The sequence below is a fragment of the Uranotaenia lowii genome, unplaced genomic scaffold (assembly GCF_029784155.1).
Source record: "Uranotaenia lowii strain MFRU-FL unplaced genomic scaffold, ASM2978415v1 HiC_scaffold_660, whole genome shotgun sequence".
NCBI lineage: Eukaryota > Metazoa > Arthropoda > Insecta > Diptera > Culicidae > Uranotaenia > Uranotaenia lowii.
The window spans coordinates 3,172-25,000 of NW_026598601.1; the positions used below are offsets into that span (position 1 = coordinate 3,172).

The following is a 21,829-nucleotide window of genomic DNA, read 5'->3' on the forward strand; positions in this document are numbered from 1 at the left end:
ATGTGAATTTGAAATGTGAATCTGAAATGTGAATCTGAAATCTGCATCTGAAATCTGAATCTGAAATCTGAATCTGAATCTGAAATCTGAATCTGAAATCTGAATCTGAAATCTGAATCTGAAATCTGAATCTGAAATCTGAATCTGAAATCTGAATCTGAAATCTGAATCTGAATCTGAATCTGAATCTGAAATCTGAATCAGAAATCTGAATCTGAATCCGAAATCTGAATCTGAAATCTGAATCTGAATCTGAAATCTGAATCTGAAATCTGAATCTGAAATCTGAATCTGAAATCTGAATCTGAAATCTGAATCTAAAATCTGAATCTGAATCTGAGATCTGAAACTGACATCTGAATCTGAAATCTGAATCTAAAAAAAAAAAAAATAAAAAAAATAAAATAAAATAAATAAAAAAAAAAAAAAAAAAAAAAAAATCTGAAATCTGAATCTGAAATCTGAATCTGAAATCTGAATCTAAAATCTGAATCAGAAATCTGAATCTGAAATCTGAATCTGAAATCTGAATCTGAAATCTGAATCTGAAATCTGAATCTGAAATCTGAATCTGAAATCTGAATCTGAAATCTGAATCTGAAATCTGAATCTGAAATCTGAATCTGAAATCTGAATCTGAAATCTGAATCTGAAATCTGAATCTGAAATCTGAATCTGAAATCTGAATCTGAAATCTGAATCTGAAATCTGAATCTGAAATCTGAATCTGAAATCTGAATCTGAAATCTGAATCTGAAATCTGAATCTGAAATCTGAATCTGAAATCTGAATCTGAAATCTGAATCTGAAATCTGAATCTGAAATCTGAATCTGAAATCTGAATCTGAAATCTGAATCTGAAATCTGAATCTGAAATCTGAATCTGAAATCTGAATATGAAATCTGAATCTGAAATCTGAATCTGAAATCTTTTTTTTTTTTTTTTTTGTTTATGGGTTTATGAGCGCCTGGCTGACCCGGAAAGGAAAAACAGAACGGGGGACAGAAGAGGAAAATTTTAAATGAGAGTAGTAAAGCTTAGAAAAGGATAGCGGCAACAGAGCCCGAGGGTTCTGAAGCACCAGATTAGGGGAAGCGTTAAGATAGTGCTCGACGGACTAGGACGGTTGGTGGGCCCCATATGAACTTCGAGTTAACCCAACCTTCAATTCAACCGAGCAATAGCAGTATGGTATCAAATAATATGATATCATATGCTAACGCCTCGATATCATTGTCAGAAGGGTTCACTATCTTACCGTAGTTGGATTTTCCCTACCTGTCATCTACCTTACTCGTTTCCATAAATTTGGATTCTTCCTAGTTTGATTTAGAAATAATCATAGATTTGCTAAGTAAAAAATATATATTCAAGTGATTGATTCTACGCGACTACACGGTTATTCGATAACTCAATTAGGATATCATAAAAACAGAATCTAGAAAAGGTGTCTCTTAAACTCATCAACAATGAACTATAAGCTTAAATAGCAATAGCTTTATTAATATCGTCAACTTATCAACGGAACAGGAAAATAACAGTGCTGTTTTTTTAAACCTTATCACTAATTGTGGTCAACTTCTCAAACAAACTTTAATACTCAATCTACACGATAGGGGTTCAATTCAAATAAACCGTGTGCCTGTGTTTAAATGCCCGAAATAAATTATCTGAACTATCTACTCATTCTTACTTATCGAAATCATATTTTCTATTTTAAACTTCGTTTTATGAATTTCAATCCCAACCGAAAAAAATGTGTAGCTCTACCAAAAGTAAATAAATAAATAAAAACAAATGTCGAAAGTGTATTACAAACTGAAATATCATATTTGTCAAAACAGCATTTCCGTCCAATGAGCCCCTAGTTCTTGTAAAATGCTTGATTTAAGAATAAGCCAACGAAATTCATAAACCGCAAATGCACACTTTCTAGAGCATTGGGGAGGCGAATACCATTACCTATACCTAACCTAGCAATACTTGAAACATCCTAATTCTATGAAACTAAACTAGCTAACTACCTTACCAAACAGATTATGCCCTATTGAAAAGTATCACTTTATGTCGCTAAAATGTGATATTTTCACTACAAAATTTTCCCATTGTTCAACGGAAGGGAGGGCAAGTGTTTCAACTCCCATTCATCTTATCAGCATGGATCATGAAAAATTGGGACACCATTGAACCTACCGCTAATTTAATTTAAATAAAGGTGTCCAGCACGCCTTCTAATTTGAGTCATATTATGATCCATGCTTGACAAGATGTGTGCAACGACCCTCTCAGGACAATGATAGTAAACCATCATTATCACAAGCATGCACACCGCCGCCGTGACCCATGGGAACCCAGGGTACGGAAATCTGAATCTGAAATCTGAATCTGAAATCTGAATGTGAAATCTGAATCTGAAATCTGAATCTGAAATCTGAATCTGAAATCTGAATCTGAAATCTGAATCTGAAATCTAAATTTGCAATCTGAATCTGAAATCGGAATCTGAAATCTAAATCTGAAATCTGAATTTAAAATCTGAGTCTGAAATTAAACATCACTTTTTTCGAAATCGAGTTGATTTTGGTGTGCTGAAAATCGAACCGATCAAGAGTCATGAACAACTGGCTGATATTTTTACGAAGTGTCTGGATAAAGTGCCGAAAATTCATATGCGACTGTCATGCGAGTAGGGGCAGTATAGTAATGTTAGCACCGACGATTCCGGCTGGAATTTCATCTTTCAACCATTCCCCATCGATTCCATTATGTTACAAAACCTATAGTTTCATGGCGTTGTTTAGTTATCGACGGAATAAGATTATCCACGTGAAGTGTGAAAGGGCTTTTAGGGGATAACAAGATTTTACAACTTATTCACCTACCTGAAGAATTTTATAATAAAACCATGTGACAAATCTAGATTAGGTGGCAAATGCAGGTGCAGAAGTGCTGAATTCTTTTGTACAAGTTATAAGTATCAACAATGATTTATTTATCACCCATCACCGATTCCACGGCCAGAAGCTGTGCAAATAATAACCTATTCCGTAGTATTCCAAGTTTCTATAATTATCCCACCTGTTCGAGAGGACGGAGTCGAGTGAAATCCGGTTCTACTGGAGGATCCTCCCATACTAGAAGCTGCTCCTGTGGTTGCTGCTACCACGGTTGGAAACGATACCAGGTACCGACCGGGGAAGGTTCCAAATTTCCGCACAACCGTAGCAGTCGATTCCGAAAACAATGAGCTCGATGAAAAGTTATTTTTGCGGTTCCACAAAATTGGGACTCTGCGTCCTAATGTACCGAACCAAGCGCCATATAGCTTACTGTATAGAACGTTTAAATTATTCATATTTTCTAGAAACTTTTGATTACCGGCCTTTCAATAGCGCAATTTCGCAACTTTGGTTTTCGTAACTATTTGAAATGTCAAATCAACATTAAGAAAAAAGTAAAAAATTGAAAGCACTTACCAATTCGATTTTTGAAACGCTACACTTCACTTGTAAAAAGTCACAAACTTCATAAACCTTAAACTTTCACTACAAGAATTGACGAGAAAAAGCTACTTTTTTAAATAAGAAAATATAAATTAAGGTTGGAATTCGATTCGAATCGAAAAGGAGACGCAAAACACCGACACGAAATCTACTGGATACCCATTTCCGAAGGACTTATTAAATTTGGTACCGCAAACTAGTCAACAATGAATACGAATGACGAATTCGAATGAATTTTTTTAAACTAGGTGAAAATAATTATCTTTTTAGTTAACGATTTTTATTTGTTTATGGAGGTCACAAAAATTAAATTTCATATTGATTATTGTTTCTAAAAAATCTCGAATTAAAAATTTTTAAAAAGTTAAGTCCCAATCAAATAATTTGCTGGATGAACAATTTTGTGATTTGGATGAATTTTTGAAGATGAACAACAACAAAAATCTCACAGCATTTGCACTGCGGGAAAACATTAGTTGAAAAGTGAATGAAAGTTCTGCTGTTTTTTTTTTTAATTTTAACTCCCCTTACTGAAAATTTGAAATAAACGTTATAAAATTAAAAGTTAAAACATGTAGTAGATTTTTCTATAGCCAAATTTGAATTTTATGTGACTGGGTAGGTAGGACCAGTGAAAATAGATTTTTTTAATCATAGCTTTGTTTAATTTTGCCGAGTTGATCACTTTTTTAATCTATCACGGATAAAAAAGTCTATAGTCTATAATCTATTTTGTAGTTAGTGAACAATTTCAATAAAAAAATTTTTAAATGTGATAGATCTTTTTAAGATAGAAATAAAAAAATGCTAGACCACATATTAACAGACAAACCTTTTGTTTTATTTCGAATTAAAAAAAAATAGATTGTTTTCAAACATCACAATCTTATTATTTTATAACCAGATTTGCTTTTTAATCTACGCAAAATTTTATTATTTTGAAATAAATCATGGATCATTTTTAAAAAGGGTGTATTTTAATTTCAATTGAACGATAAGTTTAAAGCAAATCGATATTTTTTGTCAGGGCTACCAGAAATATATTTGTGCATTTTCCCAACCAAAAATTTTATTATTTTTGGTCGAAATCTTATTATTTCCACAATATATTTTTCTGCGTGTACTAGTTATTATAAAAATTCGTATCGTTGCCTCTTCCATGCCAATGATTAATGATATATGTTAGTAGAAAGGGGAGCCATATAATAGTCGCGGCGACTCACAGTGAAAATAGATGAACAAGATAAAAAAAAAATCACTTCTTTTGATTTTGTACAAAAGTTTGTTAATAAATGTTTCAACCGTTAAATTTTCTCAACATATTGTGATATGTATCAAGCATAGGTCAATATTATCACCTTTTTCCCTTACACCCACATGATAACCTTTATTTTTTAATTTGTTTATTTAAACGGCTCATACCTTTAGGCTTTAAATGATTACCTTTATAGCTTTAAAATATTGAAGAACAACCAAATCAATCGTTTTTCGATTGAATGGAATCTACAGAAATTTGAAAAAAAAGTTGAACACTAAGGTTCTCCGGTACTGATTCTAGAATATTTGTTTTATGACGATCAAAAGGCTATCAAAGGCGAGACTCATTTGTCAACTATAGTAAATTAAAACATTTTGAATTATGAAGACGTTTATTCTTTCCTTATTATACATTTGCCATTGCTGCTATGAAACAAAGTCCTTTTTCTCTCTTGGCTGATCTCGAAACTTAGACTAAACAAATTAAAAATGCACGGAAACCGAACATTGAAATCGCATAAAATAATCCTACAGATTCAGAGTCGCTTAAGTTGAAATACCTGACATAATAGATTTTAAGTCGTTATAATTGAAAAGGCGATCAAGGTTTGCTATCGACATGAAGCTTGATCCATGGGTGTTTGGCCACATCCTCTAGCTGCATCCGCAGGCTCGGTTCCTTGACCAGAAGTTTCGAAATCAAGTGGGCCGCAGAACGGGACACCTCCGGAGGAACCTGATATCGCACCTTGATGATTTTATTATACGTTTCGTCGTAGCTCGTGGCATGGAACGGTGCACGGCCGACCAGCAGTTCGTACGCCAGCACACCTAGACTCCACAGATCGACATTCTTCGAGTGTGGATTACCCTGAACCATTTCCGGCGACAGATAATCCAGGGTACCGCAAAGCGTCGTCCTGGTCGAAGTCGGTTCGTGAACGGACCAGCCAAAGTCGGCAATTTTCAGCTCCCCTCCGTGTCCGAGCAGCAGATTTTCCGGTTTGATGTCCCGATGAATGACGTTACGCTCGTGTAAATAGATCAGGGCCGAAACCAGCATGTTGATGTAGATGGCACACTGTTTCTCGGGGAATTTGTTTCCGGGCTGGGTTTGCAGCTTGCTGAACAGAGTGCCACCGGGAGCAAACTCCAAGATCAAATAGATTCTAATGTCGTCGTGGAAGTAGCCATACATTCGTAGAATGTTCTGATGGCGCAGATGGCTTTGGATTTCGATCTCCCGACGGACCTGAAACAAGTGGATCAAGAAAAAAATATGCATATTTACAACCACACGCTTAAGACAAATGCACAAGCGGATTTAAATCATCCACTTAGACTTTATGTGAAATTCATGTGTCAGTTATGTGGAAGTAAAGTAAAGTAGTTACTACCAGGGCTTCCGTATGCTTACTACAAGACAAACGTAGAATCCATATTAAGCAACAAAGTCTTAGTTCACCTAAAAAACTCCCGTAGAAATAATTTCTTAATTATTTTGAGGGTGGGAATGCTTAGCGTAAACATTTTCAAATCTTCTTTCGCTTTAATTTTGGACTTCTAATTTAAGATTTCAGATTCAGGTTTCAAATTTGTTCGTATACATCTGGCTGCAACCAATGTTTGCATTTGTGGAATGGCTACCACAATATTGATCATGTTGTGTGGACGTGTGAACGGTTTGATCGATCGAAGGCTGGCTACTAGATACCCTGGTGTTCCAATTCACGACATCTTGGTAAATTCGATTTAGAAAATTGAATGTTAGATCACAAATAACTTAAACTATCTGACTTGGTCGTTTAGTCTTCTTCCCCCCTGTCTTTATTCTATCTAAGGCTCGTTTCGTCCGTTAATAAACTTCATCCAACGGGTCTAACACAAGAAAGACGATAAACCTGAAGCAGCTATCGAAACCACAGCTAAAGGAAGCCACCAACGAACACTGACGGAAAATGTTCTTGGAAATGACCCCTAGATTATCCCCATACATAACTATGTACATCTAATTAACAGTTGAGTCTCCGCGACGAATGAGGCTACCCTCTTACTTACAGTTAGGAAAAATACCCCCGGCACATAAAAACATAAGTAAAATGCCTTAATAAAATCATTTGTAAATGAAAAATAAATCAGATTCAGATTTCTAATTTCAGATTCAGATTTCAAATTTCCGTGTACAAATTCACTCATTTTCATCTGAAAGTGTGTATATACCTGATGTTCGATTCCCTGCGAGTGGATCTGCTTCTTGAACAGCACCTTGAGCGCTATGACGAATTTGGTTTCCTTCTCCCGGGCCAGATACACATTACCGAACTTTCCCCGACCTAGGGGACGGCCTATGTCGAAATTGCTCAAGGTCCAAATCCGCTTGTTATTACTACCACTTCCTGTCGAAGTCGAATCAGCGTTGGAACCCCCGCTCCCGGAGGGTCTTCCAAGATTTTCTAGATCCGGCTGCTGTTGTTGCTCATTACCGGAAGTGCTTTGAACCACTGCAGGGACCTGTACTGGAACGCCGGTGGATTTGCTCACAGCCGTTGGCATTTTAAATTGACTATTGCCCTGGTTCGTATGTTGGGCCGATTGTGAGGGAAATTTACTGCCGCTGGAAGAAACTTGGGGTGGTGCTGGCAGTTTGAACACGTTCTTCGGTTGAGGTTTGACGGTTGATGTTCCGGTGTTCGAGCCGCTCTGCTGGGCAGGTATCTTAAGGACGCGAAGGCCTCCGGCTGGTCCATTAGCAGTACCGGAACCGAAACCAGGTTTTGTGAAGCCGGCCGTGGCCGCTTTCTGGTTCTCTTTGTTCAGTTGGGAGGACATGTTTACCCGTCCTCAACGGACAAAACGACTAACGAAATGTAACCCACACACTCTTCAAGACTACAAACAATTTCTACAAATCAAGGGCAACTTAAACCACACATGTAAAACAATAAAAAACTTCCAAAATTTAAAATTAAAATGGATTTAACAACAAGTTTCCCAACTGACGAAACCGTTCCATAAAGCAGTGTGCTCTGCTGGGTGCGTGAAGACCAGATGACCTCTCTCTGTCTCTCTTTGGCGAAGGCTTAACACGAATGCAACGACCCGCGGATGCCGTTTTTTAAACTTTTGACATTTTGATAGGTTCATCGCGTTTATCGTGTTCATGATGGGAATTCATTTCGAAGCTAGGAATGAATTTTCGAAATTTAAACAAAAGGAACGCTAAAAATTATTAATATCAAAACTTGGTAATCGGTCACCCATTTAACTCAATGCGAATTAAGAAAAAAAAATGACTATTTAGCAGTGATTGAAATCCTCACCAATTTTCTCATCAGAGGCATTCAATATACACACTTTGAGGCCTCGCATAGCTATACACAGCGTTGCCAACCTTCCAGATTTTTCTGGAATCTTCCAGATTTTTGTGTGTCATCCAGAAATACAGACCTCATGTTGTCTGGTCCAGACTTTTCATGAATTATCCAGATTTGTCCAGAAATTTCTATAAGCTCAATGTTTTAATAAAAAAAAACCATTGAAATCCAATAGCTCATAACGTCGTCACTGAATTTACTGTGAAGCAGAATACAGAAGTTATTTTAACAGCTGAATTGACCTAAGCTTTCGGTTGTTCAAGCTTTTGTTCATATAGAATTCGCGCCCGCTCGCCGCTGGTTGTGTTGGTGCTATGAATGAAAACTTTTTTTTTTAAATAGATGTTATCACGTGTGGGTGTATAAGGGCTTTTTGCGAGAGTATGGTGATTTTTAACCATCCAGACAAATCCAGACTTTTTTATTGCCAACTTCCAGAATTTACTAAAAAACACCTGGCAACCCTGGCTATACAGGAGACGATACATATACACGGAAAAAAATTGCGTTGCCATTCCAAAGACGTGGTCATGATAATTTTACCATTTCTGCGTTATAGTAGTTTCAACCACGCAAAGTATAACATCAATTTTGTTAAAGTGCGCATGAAACATTATTGAAATTACTATGTACCTGGTAGTTTTCGTTAACTCTCAATGTTTGTTGTCGAAAATAGTATGATTATGATAATTTCATCATAATTTCTATTACAACTAGCGTCCGCATAGTAATTTAGACATTGTGGCACCAATTCCTATCAACAAAATACTACGCACATGGTACTTTTGAGAACAAAACGTATTTGACTCAAAAACATCAGTGCGTATGATAATTTTACCATGGTAAACATTCTTGTTGTTTATACTAATTTATGATCATTAATTTTCAAAGCCGCGAGTAAACAAACGAATTTTGATCTGCTTTCAAGTTTCATAACTTTCAAAATATTTCCAGATCATCGAAAAACACACTAATATGGACCGACGTGTGTCGGAAGTGTGAATTTTAATGCTTTGATTATGTAATGATGTATGCATGGAAATAAACAAACAAACATACATAGTAATTTTACTATTGAAATCAAGCTCCTCGCTCCTCCTAACCTTTATCATAACTCATACTAGTTTCATCATGAAACATATCAATTTTACTAGGCACGAAGTAAAACAATGCATCATTTCATTAACAATTTTACTAAAACGTAGTCGAATTTACTATGCGCAGCCAAATTGAGCACATGGTAAAATGACTATGCGTAACGTATTTTGAACAACAAAACATATTTGACTCAAAAATATGGTTGCCTGTTGTTCATTTAAACCACGGATCTAGTAATTTTACTATGCTTTTTTTTGTGTGTACATTCATTCAAACCTCCCCCCATGAGGAGGATCTGCTCTGAGAGACACTATTCGTTTGCTGCCTCGAACGAACTCTCTCAACGTTCGGTTGCTACATGATGCATGAAGAAGACGAGGCACACATACTCATTTACGTTCTTGAATTTGAATAGCTCCAGCCGATAGCTGTCGTTGAGGAGAACATCTTCAACCCCGCCGCAAAGGGTGAGGCAACAACAAAAACAACCGAACTTACTGCGTTGCACGGCCCGCAACGTATAGTACAAAGAGGGGGGAGGAAAAAGAAACGAAAAAACTAGTTGCCTGCGTGCGGTTGCTGTGCAATAATAGCAATAGCAGAAAAACCTCACGCATTCGATCCAGGCACAAACGACGAGACTCGGGTTCGCTCTGCCTTTTGAATTCGCTTCCCTCAAGCTAGTAACAGGAGATGAGTGAGAGCCATTCGTTTGGTTTTTTGGATTCGCTGCCTCGAATGTATACTGCTTCTTGGAGGCGGGCCATATTGAGAGCGTATGTCGGTTTTGTCGTTTTCGCTGCCTCAAAGCAACCTTTGCTTCCGAGTAAAGCAGTGAGCGAGAGAAGGTTGATCAATTCATGCTCAGCAAAATTCAATCACTGCTATTTAGAGCACCTTATCCGTGGTCTATACAAGATTTGAACCAAGCAAATTAGATTCAATCTAGTGAAAAAACTCTCAACCCTACTCGTGTTCCATTAACTCACAAACGGTTTAGAACTCAGTCAAACTTGATCCAAATCTCATCAGTTTTGGATCAATCCTTATAGGGTAACAGACTTATTTTGGACCAGGGGACATATATTGGACCACCTTGTCTAGCTCTTTTAAAAAGCAACTAATTTTGGAAAAAAAATTATTGCATTACATTAAGTGTAAGGGCTTCAACTATATTTGATAAAAAAAATCATAATTACACGCAGAAAAATAGAAATTTGTTAAAAAGGAATGTGCCGCAAAAACAAAGGATTATTTCCTTTGATTTTGGGAAAAATAAAAATTCCTTTGATTCAATAATGCATTTTCTTATGTTTCGAAAATAAAATTTAATAACTCAAAAACAATCTCCAAAATGCTTGTCGATGGGCAGTTTGTTCTGAGCGTGCAGTATGCCATCTTTTTATCATTGGGGTTTGACAGCATCGGAGTCCAGATGTTCGAAAATTCATTTCTGTTTTGCCATCCTTTTCGTTCATCCGGTGCATGCCGTCTCAACTTTCACACTGCAGTCGGTTACCCATTCGCGAAAGTTCATGCATAAAAATTTTCAAACCTCAAACGACCGCCATAAGTGAAGGAAGGCAAATTCGCGCACTAGCCAGACATTGACGGGAAAGGAAAATAAAAAATTGTCTCATCTAATGCGTAGAACCGAGTATTTTATTTCGTAAATAAGTGGCCGGTAATCGCGAAGGAAAGGTTTAAAAAGTAGTGCAAATATAGAACAGCTTTGTCGGGTAGATAATTGATTCCGGAAAATAGTTGACCGAAGCTCTGGTGTCCTTTCGTGACCGTACAGGAAAATCGAAGTTGGCGTGGAGTTTTCTTGCTCGTGTTTTTTCTGCTGTTACCTTGATCATCCGTCATCGGTGGTGAAAATATTGTGCGTGAAAATAACACCACAAGGCCGCCGCCGTCGAAAAAACAATGTTCTCGACCAAGAAGGATATAGATCGGCACGTAAAGACTTCGCTTGCGAAGCTGCCGGAAAATGAGGTACGTTTTAACTTTTAATGCTTCAGGTGTCGAGATTGAAAAATCGTATAACGATTGAATATAAATTTCTTTGTGGGGGATTTCGGTGACGGAATTTCTAAAGTAATTTTAATGTATCTATTAAGGTTTTGAAACGCGATTCGATTACTGAATCGAAACGCGTTTGAAAACAATGAACATAATATTATATTATAATCATTTTTCTGAAAATGCTAAAATATTCGTAGTTGACGTAGCGGCTAATCTGTGATGCAAAATTTTTGAGGTTAGGTTAGGTGTTAGGGTTGCCATATTTTTTATTTTGAAATCAGCTGATTCAATTTTCTTGAAAAAATATATTTTCAAACAGAAATATCTTCGTGGGTTGGCCATCGCACGGCAGTATTTTAAATTGGGCGAGTATGCAAGTGCCGAGCATTGGTTGTCCTGCTTTCTGTCCGTCCAGGAAGGCAGTGCCCAGGCGCACAAGCTGCTCGGTCAATGTTACGAGAGGCAGAAGAAAATTGACCGGGCCATCACGTCGTATCAGCGATCGCTGCAGCTGGACTCGAAACAAACCGGTTTAATCACCGACGTCTGCAAGCTGCTGCTATCGGATGATAATTACAGTAAAAATCTGTCGAAAGCTAAGCATTGGTGTGACCTGGCAGAGACGGAACGCATCAATCACGAGGCAGTGTTAAACTTGAAGTTGAAAGTCGCCAACAAGGATACTGCAACCGATAACAAAATGGTCAGAGAAATTATCCTGAAGGAAATAGTGTCTCGCCCATTGGATCCGGGATTGCGAATTCGCTTGGTGGAACATTTCATTGGCGAGAAGAAGCTGGAGGATGCTTTCAAGTATTGCTATGAAATCGAGATGAAGTTTACCGAAACGTTTCAGCAATCCATCGCCTGGGCAAATACGGTCTCATCCATGTTAGCTAAGTACTCGGAATCTACTGGAGGGTCCTACCAGACCAACTGGAATTATTGGTTGCTGAGTGTGATGATCTTGGATCGACAGATTTACTTGAATTTGTTGGATGATTGTTCTCTCGAGACCATTAGGCAGAATAAACTTAAAGAAGTTGCAATGCTGCTGAGCGAGATGGATCAAGCTTTGCAAAAGTTTGCCGAAAAGGGTCGTAACTCGTGTCCACAGAAGCAGCTGGCAGAGGAATTTTTGCGACACTATCGCGGTCAGTTGGCGTTGCATTCTGCATCGTTGCTCTTCAAGGATGAAAAACAAGTAAGCCGGAAGGCCCGGGATGTCACCACCAAATGCTTGCCCTTGCTGTTCCTGGCCTACCAGTGTGAAGTCCCGGAAACCGGAGAAATCTGGCTGAAGCACACCAACGACGTGACCAGGCAGTTGGTTGGATTCTGGAGCAAGCAGGGATCGTTCCGGTGTTGCCAGGCCGGAAGCATCCTCCTATCGTGTGTGGAAAACAGCATAGATGTGTCGATTATTGCTCAAATCCAAAGTGTAACCGATAGCAAAATTTGGAACACTGCGGAAGATTTGATTAATCAGGTAGTCATTTTAAGTTTAAAAAAAATCTGATTAACTGAATTTTCCCTTTTTCTCTTACCAGGTCCGTCAGTTTTGTTCTGACACGAATTGGAAGAAACAAATATATCGAGCTCTGTACAGCAACAGCGGAGACCAGCTGTCAAAAATGGCTACATCGTATTTCATACAAAATGCGTCTGTTTGTGAACCGGAGTATATTTTGCCGAAGCGAGAGCTTTTACAGGCGTATTTGGAAACGGCGCAGAACCTGTATCTGTCATCCCTACCCTACCAGGTGTATCTGGGATTAGGTATTGAAGATTTGTCGGAGCTCAAGTGCAAATCGTTCGGAGGATTGAACTTTTCGACAAACAATCAAGACAACTGTAGCGTGGAGACCCTCAATCAACTGGATGTGGACTCGTTTCTGTACTGTGCTATTCTGGTGGCGCAGAGTGTGTTGGAAAGCGAACGAAAATATAACGGAAAGGTGGATTTCGGAAGACCTATGATTTTGCCAGCAACGAGCATGGTTCCATCATTGTGTGAAGACGATAAGATAGAGTGGTGGAATGCAGTATATTCGATTCTTAAGAATGTCAAATCATGTGAGTCCTCCCTAGACAAGCAATTGCTACAGCACGGAATTCAAGCAGTCCGTGGCTATGAAACTTCAATAACGGATGTCATGATTCTGTTGAAGCTGGGTAAAGTACTGGCAAAGCGTGCGGCCAACTCAATGCTTCCGGAGGAACGACGTCAACTAGAACTGAGAGCTGAACAAGTTTATAAAGCAGGAGTACAACTGTGGAACATTCGCAACGAAGCCTCTTACACATATAACAACATTTTCTTCAAGTACGCTATCGATTTGTCAAAATGTAACGAGCAAGCGGTTAAACTAGCAGAAGATGGTCTCACCTTTTTGGCTGGATTTTACTTCAAACATGGACGATACGAAGAATTCACTCAGGAATTCGGAGGCATTCCTCTACCATTTGCAGCGTACTTCAGAGCTGAAGCTTTTAAAAAATTAGACGAATCTAATAAAACTCCGCTCAAAACTAAAAGATTTTATAGCGATCGGGCCCGTGATTGTATCAAACAAACCCAGAAATATTTGGAACTTCCGTACATCGAGAAAAGTCATCCGCTACATTATGTCGTTCACGGTGAGATCAAACGTTTGCAGTTCAATGAATCTCTCGATGCAAGTCTCAATACATCGGTCAACGGTTTCGGATCGAATGGCCCTGATGAAAGCGATCATTTCCAATCGTTCAGTTCTTCAACTAACACAGGATTAAACCGATCGGAACGGGAGGCTGCTAACTTCAACGCGAGAACCAACGAGCTGGAGAACTTAATCCGCAAAATGATGGAAACGTTAAACATTGTGAAGGAGGATGTTCTCAATATCCGAAACGACGTTGGAGACATTCAAGAACGCTTGGTCAAAATCGAGGATAACTGTTACAAAAAATCTACCGAAGAAGATGCAGCAACTACTGCTATGATGAACGATTTGTATATTTTAGATGAACTTCAAAATCCGTCCTATGTCAACCAGCAAGCTTACAACCCTTCGTTGCAACAACAGTTGACACCAAATCTCCAGCAGAATCGCCTCCCCACTCATCCAGCTGCAGCAGCAGCCGCAGCTGTAGCATTGCAACAACCGAATCCTTATCAACAGTTCTACAATTCGTCATATCCCATGTATATGCAACAGTACCCTCAACAATCGAGCCGTACTCCACTAGGAGCAGTTGCTTCTCCAATGCACACCTATCACGATAACTTACTGGTTCCGGCCTCTCCGGCAGCTTACTATCAACAACCACACGCTCAACCAACCCTTCCGCAGGTCACAGTCGCTCCGCAACCGGTGGTTGCTCCAATTGCTAAGAATAACTCACTTTTTGATCAAGCTCTGCAAACTCCAACACTACTTAACACTTGGAACTCTACCTATAACAATGCTAATCTTCCGCAAGCCACAACCATCACTCCGCTACCGATCGAGAAAGCTCCTCCCGTAAATGTGGTCATTACTAATTCCGATCCACTGCCGACTAACATTTCCACGGCTACCACACAACCCACCTACAGCGTTACCATTCCTCCACAACACATCAAACACAGCGTGGTAGGAAATACTCCGGCCCCAACAACTGCAGTAATTCCCCCAGTGGCTGCGCCAACGATTTCCGGTATAGAAAACATCTCCCCACCAGCCGGTCAGCCATCAACGATTAATACTAAATTTCCAATTGCAGTTCCGAAGGCAACCATTCCTTCCATCGCACCAGGAATGTTCGCCCAGAATATAGTAGCTGCCGCTGCTAATGCCACTACTTCTGCCGCGGCCGAGAAAGAAGCGAAAGATGAGGACGACGATGATGTGGGAAACGTTTCCGGTGAGTACGATCCTCGACCAGATTTCAAGCCAATTATCCCACTTCCGGATGAAATAGAAGTCAAAACGGGGGAGGAAAATGAGGATCAAGTGTTCTGTGGTCGTTCGAAGCTCTTCAGGATGGCAGACAAAGAGTGGAAGGAACGAGGTCTCGGTGATTTGAAGATTCTGCGTAGCAAAGCTGATAAAAGTAAATATCGAATTGTCATGCGACGCGAGCAGGTGCACAAAATTGCTGCCAATCATTCAATCACGCCGGAACTATTGATTAAAATAATGGAAAAAAACAACAAGAGTTGCACTTGGAGTGCGATTGACTTCGCCGATGACGAACCGAAAAAAGAGACATTCTGCGCCAGGTTCGCAAGTCCAGAACTGGCCAAACAATTTTATGAAAAGTTCAACGAGGCAAAAGCTGAAGTCGCTCGTTTGAAGGAACAGTCTGATAAGGCTGACAAGTCGAAAACTGAACCGGCAAAGGCGGTTAGTAAATCGTTGTTCAGTTCGCCACTATCAACAGCCAGCGTTGCATCCTCCAGCACTACAACAACCCCTAGCACTTTCCAAGGTTTCACATTTACTAACAGCTTCAAACCTAATGTGACACCTTCGACAGCTGCAACCGTAGAAAAGCCTAAAGAACCGGCCAAACCAAGTCCATTTGCTTCCTTCTCGTTTGGAGGAGCAAACAAACCGACAGCCGCTGTACCCACTGGACTCCCCACCTCAACCAATGATAGTACTAGCCAAAAATCTTTTACCGACATCTTCAGTAGCTTGGGAAAGCTAGCAACTCCGGCTCCGCCTTCCGCATCTCAAAAATCGCCGGAAAAAGACACTAACAACACATCCGTCTGTGGTCCCGAAGAAACCGTAGAAGATTTTGTCCCCACGGCTGATTTCCAACCGGTTATTCCGTTGCCCGATCTTGTAGATGTCAAAACTGGAGAGGAGGAATTTACCTGTATGTACGAGCATCGGGCTAAGCTGCTTCGTATGGATAAAGCAGCCAAAGAGTGGAAAGAACGCGGGTTGGGAAATATTCGGGTTCTGGTTAAGAAGGAGGATCCCAACACGGCCCGGCTGCTAATGCGAAGAGAGCAGGTGCTGAAGCTGTGCTGCAACCAGTTGATTACTAAGGACCTTAAGTTTATACCCGATGACAAAAAATGTACCTTGACTTGGGTGGGTCACGATTTCTCAGAAAACGAACTGGTGAAGGAAACGTTTGCTCTGCGCTTCAAGAACAACGACATTCGGAATCAATTCCACGACGTTGTTAAGAAAGTTCAAGACGCGATGGGAACGCCTAAGAAAGACAACGTGAAAGCGGAACCGGAAAAAACGGAATCCAAAGGCTTCGGAGACAAATTTAAGCCGAAGGTGGGCTCCTGGACTTGTGAGGGATGTTATGTTGTCAACAAAGGCGAAGATAGTACTTGCCCGGCATGTGGCACATCAAAAGATCCATCGGCTCCCAAAACTGATACTGTCGGTAAGTTTAGCTTTGGTGTGCAGCCAAAAGAGGCTTCTAAATTTAGTTTTGGTGTCCCACCAGTTGCAACAACAACAGCTAAACCCACTGTTGAACCTGCGAAAAAGGAAGAATCGAAAGGATTCGGCGACAAATTCAAGCCAAAAGCTGGTTCCTGGACCTGTAGTGCTTGTTACATAAGCAATGCTGCCGAAGACTCGTACTGCATGGCATGTGAAACTCCCAAAGATTCAACCGTACCGAAGAAGGAGAAAAATGTCACTGGTACAGGTGAAACACCTAAATTCAATTTCACTCCAGGCGGTGGTTTTAGTTTCGGAACCCCGGCAGTAACAACATCTACAGCACCAGCAGCAATCGCTCCGAAATTGGGAGGATTCAGCTTTGAAATAACATCGACTCCCAAGCCAGCAGCCACCACAGCAACAACAACAACAACAGGCTCCGGTGGTTTCAGTTTTGGATCCGGTGGTTTCACATTTGGCTCGACCCCAGTCAAACCAGTAGCTGCTGTCCCATCTACAATTTCCGGTCCAACCGACCTGAGCGTAAAATCAAACCCAACAACAAACTCGGAGTCGTTTAAATTTGAGCTTCCGAAACCGGTTATGTCATTCGGATCAACACTGCCACCGGAAGACCAATCTACGGCATCACCAGTCGCAAAATCCTCATCCCTGACTAAACCGGCATTGGCACCCGAAAAGCCTACGTTCGAATTCGTATTCAAACCCAAATCGCCGGGAAAACCAAAAAGCCCCGGTCGCAGAATAAGTACTGGTTCGGCGAACGACGAAGAAGAAGCGGACGATGCTGGTGATGAGTGTGGCGAGGAGGAAAGCACCGCATACTTTACCCCGGTAATACCGCTGCCGGAAAAGGTAGGCTGATAATCCAATTTGCATTTTTTATTGATATTAATGGTATTTTTCTCAAAGGTGGATGTGAAAACCGGTGAAGAGGAAGAAGATGTTTTGTACTGTCACCGTGCGAAATTGTTCCGCTTTACGGATAAAGAGTGGAAGGAACGCGGCATAGGGGACGTCAAAATTCTGCGCCAAAAGGTCAATGGAAAAACAAGGTAGATATAACGGAAATCAGCTATTAAGATTTAAAAAGTTAAAGGACAAGCGACGAAATACAGAACTAGGTAATATTTTTCTGATCTAACCAACTAACTTTTCAGAGTGGTCATGCGACGCGATCAAGTGTTGAAAATTTGTCTTAACCACGCGCTAGACTCGGACATTCTGTACAACAAGAAAGATGACAAAACTTGGCAATTTGTGGCCAACGATTTTTCGGAAGGCACATTTGAGGTGATGAATTTCTGTCTTCGTTTCAAGAACAGCGACATTGCTGGTGAATTCAAGCAAGCCGTCGATAGAGCTATTTCTGGTGAATCTGTCTTGAGAACCCCTACCGTAATCGGAGATGGTAAGCTGAATACCACATTGGATTCCACCATTTCAACACCAACCAGCAATGTCAATTTCTCCCAACTGAGCGATATATCTTTGGATGACAAGGAGTTGACGCTGAAGCTGAAGTTGCCGGAAGACTTTTTCGATAATCCAGAGACTTCTTGCAGCGGTTGCCGTGGATGTGACCCGGATGCTTTCGTATTTCCAAACTATGGTGGCACAGAACTTGCAGACGATAAACCATTGCCAATTAATGTTATTGATGTTCGAAAAGTTCCATCGGTTGGAAAACTTAGCAAATCCCCGAAAAAAGTTAGTTTCAGCGAACCGAGCGATAATCAGAAGGTATCGAACATGTTCGGTTCAGTGACGCTGAAAACGGCAGCAGCACCTTCTTCTCCATTCTCCATAAGTAGCTTGATTTCTGCCGAAAAGCATTCATCAGCTTCCACTATATTCGGTGCAGCCGCTAAACCCAATGCAGAAAATGAGACACCAAAATCCATTTTTGGAGGTAAGTTTTATCTGAACAAATTGATGATAAACACTGACTAACTTCATATTTGTATTGCAGGGTTCTCATCGGCATCGCCAGCTACAACCGGATCAATATTTTCTTCGTCACTGAACACTACACCGAAAACCATCCTCCCAACTCCAGACAAGTCCAAATCGCCACTGGTACAGCCTTCCGTTTTCGGATCGATGCCATCACCTGCACTCAACAAATCTACTGAAGGATTGTTTGGAGCAGGTTTCGGACAGAAAACAAATAGTCCAAGTATTTTTGGTGGTACCCCAGTGGTCCCTAAAATAGAAACATCGAACGCTACGCCTACGAGCAATGTCTCAACTCCGCTGTTCGAGTCCGCCGGCAGTAGTAATATATTTGGTGATTTTGGTAGCGCAAACAACACACCTACCTTTGGATCACTGGGTAGCACTGGTACTGGAAGTAAAGTGTTTGGATCTTCTGCAGCAAGTGGAATAAACTTCGGTGATGTCGTAAAAGAATTGGACAAAAAAACTGAAACCAAGCCAATAGAAGGCGATTTGGTAAAAAAAGCGGATACTGGTGACACTTTCGCATCTCTGGCTTCTGGAACCACAAACTCATTTTTGGGTAAACAGATTGGTGGAATAAACTTTGGTGATGTCGCCAAGGACGAAAAGCAGCCGGTCGAAGCAGATTTGTTTAAAAAATCGGACACTGGTGCAACGTTTGCCTCCCTGGCTACCGGCGGAAGTACCAATACATTTTTGACTAAGCAATTTGCTCCCAATAGTGGCTTTATTGGATTGACGGTGAAGGAAGACGTATTCACACGCATGGCCAACAAGAACAAACAAGGTGGCGATGATAGCAAAAACAATGAGGAAGGCGCCGCGGGTAACGATGAAAACTATGATCCTCATTATGAACCCATAATCCAGCTTCCGGATGAAATCGAGGTGCGAACGGGTGAGGAAGAGGAAAACAAACTATTCGGAGAACGATCCAAATTGTACCGCTACGATTCCGACACCAAAGAGTGGAAGGAGCGAGGTGAGTTTTTTTTAAATGTTTTTTCCTCGAAAAGCTCTTGTATCTACTTTATGAACTTCCCTCAGGTGTTGGTGAGCTGAAGCTTCTTTATCATCCAAATCGCAATAGCTATCGGTTGTTGATGCGGCGAGAGCAAATTTTCAAACTAGTGTTGAACCACGCCGTGACCACTGATCTACAAATAGCTCCTCTAAATAATTCACCGAAATCTTTCTTTTGGGCCGCAATGAACCACGCCGAGGGAGGACCCCAACTGGAGAAGCTGGCCGTGCGCTTCAAGGACGAAGACATCGCAGGAAAGTTCCGAAACCTGCTGGAACAGTGTCAGGAGAAACTGCGACAAAAGTCCGACTTGGAACCGGACCAGGATTAATAATCAAAGAATAGCGACCGCTACCCTTTCCCAGTTACCCTGATGCTGGACGTAAGTAAAACAACAGGAAACATATAGTTTTTCATTTATTTTACATGTGTAATCTTACTGGTATTTATCATGATCGGTTAGTTAGAGAGGAAAATTTCGTCAACTTTTATGTTAATTATCTTATTTAAGCACTATTTCCTTTTGGCAAAAGTTTTTATCGATGTTTTCATTTATCCAGGGATACTTTGGATGATAACTGTGCATGTTTTTTGCCAAATAAAAGGACTTAACCCCTAGCCTTCCTCTTTTTACGAACGTTTCTGAAATATGATCATAAAATCCCTATTTTTTCATAGCTGATATGTTATAGATATCATCGTAAATTCAATCGGCACATTCTTAAAAGTAATTTGAGGTGACCCTCATGCCTGTACGCTATCGAAGACTAATACTCGCGCGCGCTTAATTTTATAAAACCACCAAATAAAAGACTGACGTTTAGTAAAAACTAATAAAAAAAATATCGTTATAGGAAAGACAACTACCTAAATTGAATTCGTTAAAATAAAAAAAAAGGAAGGCATGAGCGGCGATTCATCTCAGGTTAATTTTATTGAAACATTTCTAATTATGAGCACTCTGTCAATAAATTTAGGTTGTAATACTTTTTGATAAATCAAAACTTTGTTAGACGTTCTTTAACTGTATATGATAGGAAAAACTTATATTTCTAAACGTGTCTTAGGATTGACAGAGTTTAAAGTTTTCGCATTGCCAAGCAAGGTACCTTTTTTTAAGAACATCTGTTAGCAAATTCCATCTGACGCTAGAGCTCAGCTACAGTGCATTGGTTTGTTGATTTTTACGTTGTTTTTCTCCTTTATCTCGTAACAGTTGTTTCAAAATACGAAATTTGTAACTTCCTATCAATAGCAAAATAGAAGTGGCACATAAAATGTAAACGGGTTGATAAGGTGACTCATTGCGTGTATTTTTTTATCCGAAAGCCGTCCTTGCTGTCAGTTTTAAGGAATCTTGAAAAATATAGGAAATAGTCTAAATTATATAATTCACAATTTCTTATATACAATATCTACATTTTTTGCGAGATAAGTTCGGATCATTAGTGTTTTGCCTGGTTTTTCTTCATCCCTAAGTTGGAGATCTTCATCAGTTTGTTCGTTGATGCCCCTAAATTATGATTTACTTTTTAATTGTCGCAGTGATATGCATCTGAAATATTGAACATCAATTCTCCTAAAAACCTTTATTCACCCGGACTTTGAAGGCATGGATTTCGGCGAAAACCTAATGATTAGTTTCTAGGATATATCTCGGGTTTTTTTTTTAAACACCTAAATAATTACGAGTTTCTTAAAAACTCGTATAACATGCTACAAAGCTGAATATTTATGTTTTTTTTTCCAAAACCTCAATGTGCTAAAATCATTGGTTTTTCTTTCGATTCCTTGTGGCCAGTTTTAAAAAAATAGGCTAGTCAATGAAGAAACAGCATCTGCTTCAACAGCAGACTTTTATTGAACTTTTAAAGTTCGTTTGGAGATCAGAACAAAGTCCAATGGAGATAATATGTTTAACTTCTCTCGAGTACTTTTTACTCAGCCAAATGTTGTCTTTCGATTGTTACTTTATACTTCAATCTATCCATATTTGCTTATATTTTATACATTCTCAATCATTTTAAGATGTACTCAAACAATTTAATACGTCACATTCTCTTAACACATTAACGATCTAAGCTCGAAAAATTGGTATGCTGTATCTCAGAAACGATTGGACTAAATTCGACAAATTTTGCATCTTCAAGTTATCGAAAGTGTTGGACACAATT

At 39.7% G+C, this 21,829-nt stretch overlaps 2 protein-coding genes across 4 annotated transcripts; one reads left to right on the forward strand and one right to left on the reverse strand.

Annotated features, from left to right (window-relative positions):
- Window positions 1–5,140: 5,140 nt before the first annotated feature.
- LOC129760563 (aurora kinase C-like) lies at window positions 5,141–7,833 on the reverse strand. The gene is made up of 2 exons (XM_055758218.1): window positions 6,982–7,833; window positions 5,141–6,013 (listed from the first exon to the last, which is right to left on the reverse strand). Exons 1-2 carry the CDS (start codon window positions 7,588–7,590, stop codon window positions 5,363–5,365), a joined length of 1,260 nt encoding a protein of 419 aa, XP_055614193.1. The 5' UTR covers window positions 7,591–7,833; the 3' UTR covers window positions 5,141–5,362.
- Window positions 7,834–10,799: 2,966 nt separating this feature from the next.
- Window positions 10,800–20,955, forward strand: LOC129760561 (E3 SUMO-protein ligase RanBP2). Of its 3 annotated transcripts, none has more exons than XM_055758216.1 (8): window positions 10,800–11,231; window positions 11,581–12,750; window positions 12,812–16,643; window positions 16,707–17,524; window positions 17,582–17,724; window positions 17,830–18,581; window positions 18,642–19,613; window positions 19,679–20,955. In XM_055758216.1, exons 1-8 carry the CDS (start codon window positions 11,163–11,165, stop codon window positions 19,984–19,986), a joined length of 8,064 nt encoding a protein of 2,687 aa, XP_055614191.1. In that variant the 5' UTR covers window positions 10,800–11,162; the 3' UTR covers window positions 19,987–20,955. The 3 variants fall into 3 exon arrangements, with proteins under 3 accessions (XP_055614191.1, XP_055614192.1, XP_055614190.1); XM_055758217.1 differs by having other exon boundaries at window positions 12,812–14,942; window positions 15,009–17,524; XM_055758215.1 differs by having other exon boundaries at window positions 12,812–17,524.
- Window positions 20,956–21,829: the final 874 nt, after the last annotated feature.

What these genes read in the sequence shown, in the direction of transcription:
- LOC129760563 (XM_055758218.1), bottom strand. Translation starts at nt 7,590, where the DNA reads ATGTCCTCCCAACTGAACAAAGAGAACCAGAAAGCGGCCACGGCCGGC. An exon ending in CGCAGGGAATCGAACATCAG is followed by an intron (nt 6,014 to 6,981) that starts GTATATACACAC and finishes CACTTGTTTCAG; the next exon opens with GTCCGTCGGGAGATCGAAAT.
- LOC129760561 (XM_055758215.1), top strand. Translation starts at nt 11,163, where the DNA reads ATGTTCTCGACCAAGAAGGATATAGATCGGCACGTAAAGACTTCGCTT. An exon ending in CGAAGCTGCCGGAAAATGAG is followed by an intron (nt 11,232 to 11,580) that starts GTACGTTTTAAC and finishes ATTTTCAAACAG; the next exon opens with AAATATCTTCGTGGGTTGGC. An exon ending in AAGGTCAATGGAAAAACAAG is followed by an intron (nt 17,725 to 17,829) that starts GTAGATATAACG and finishes CTAACTTTTCAG; the next exon opens with AGTGGTCATGCGACGCGATC.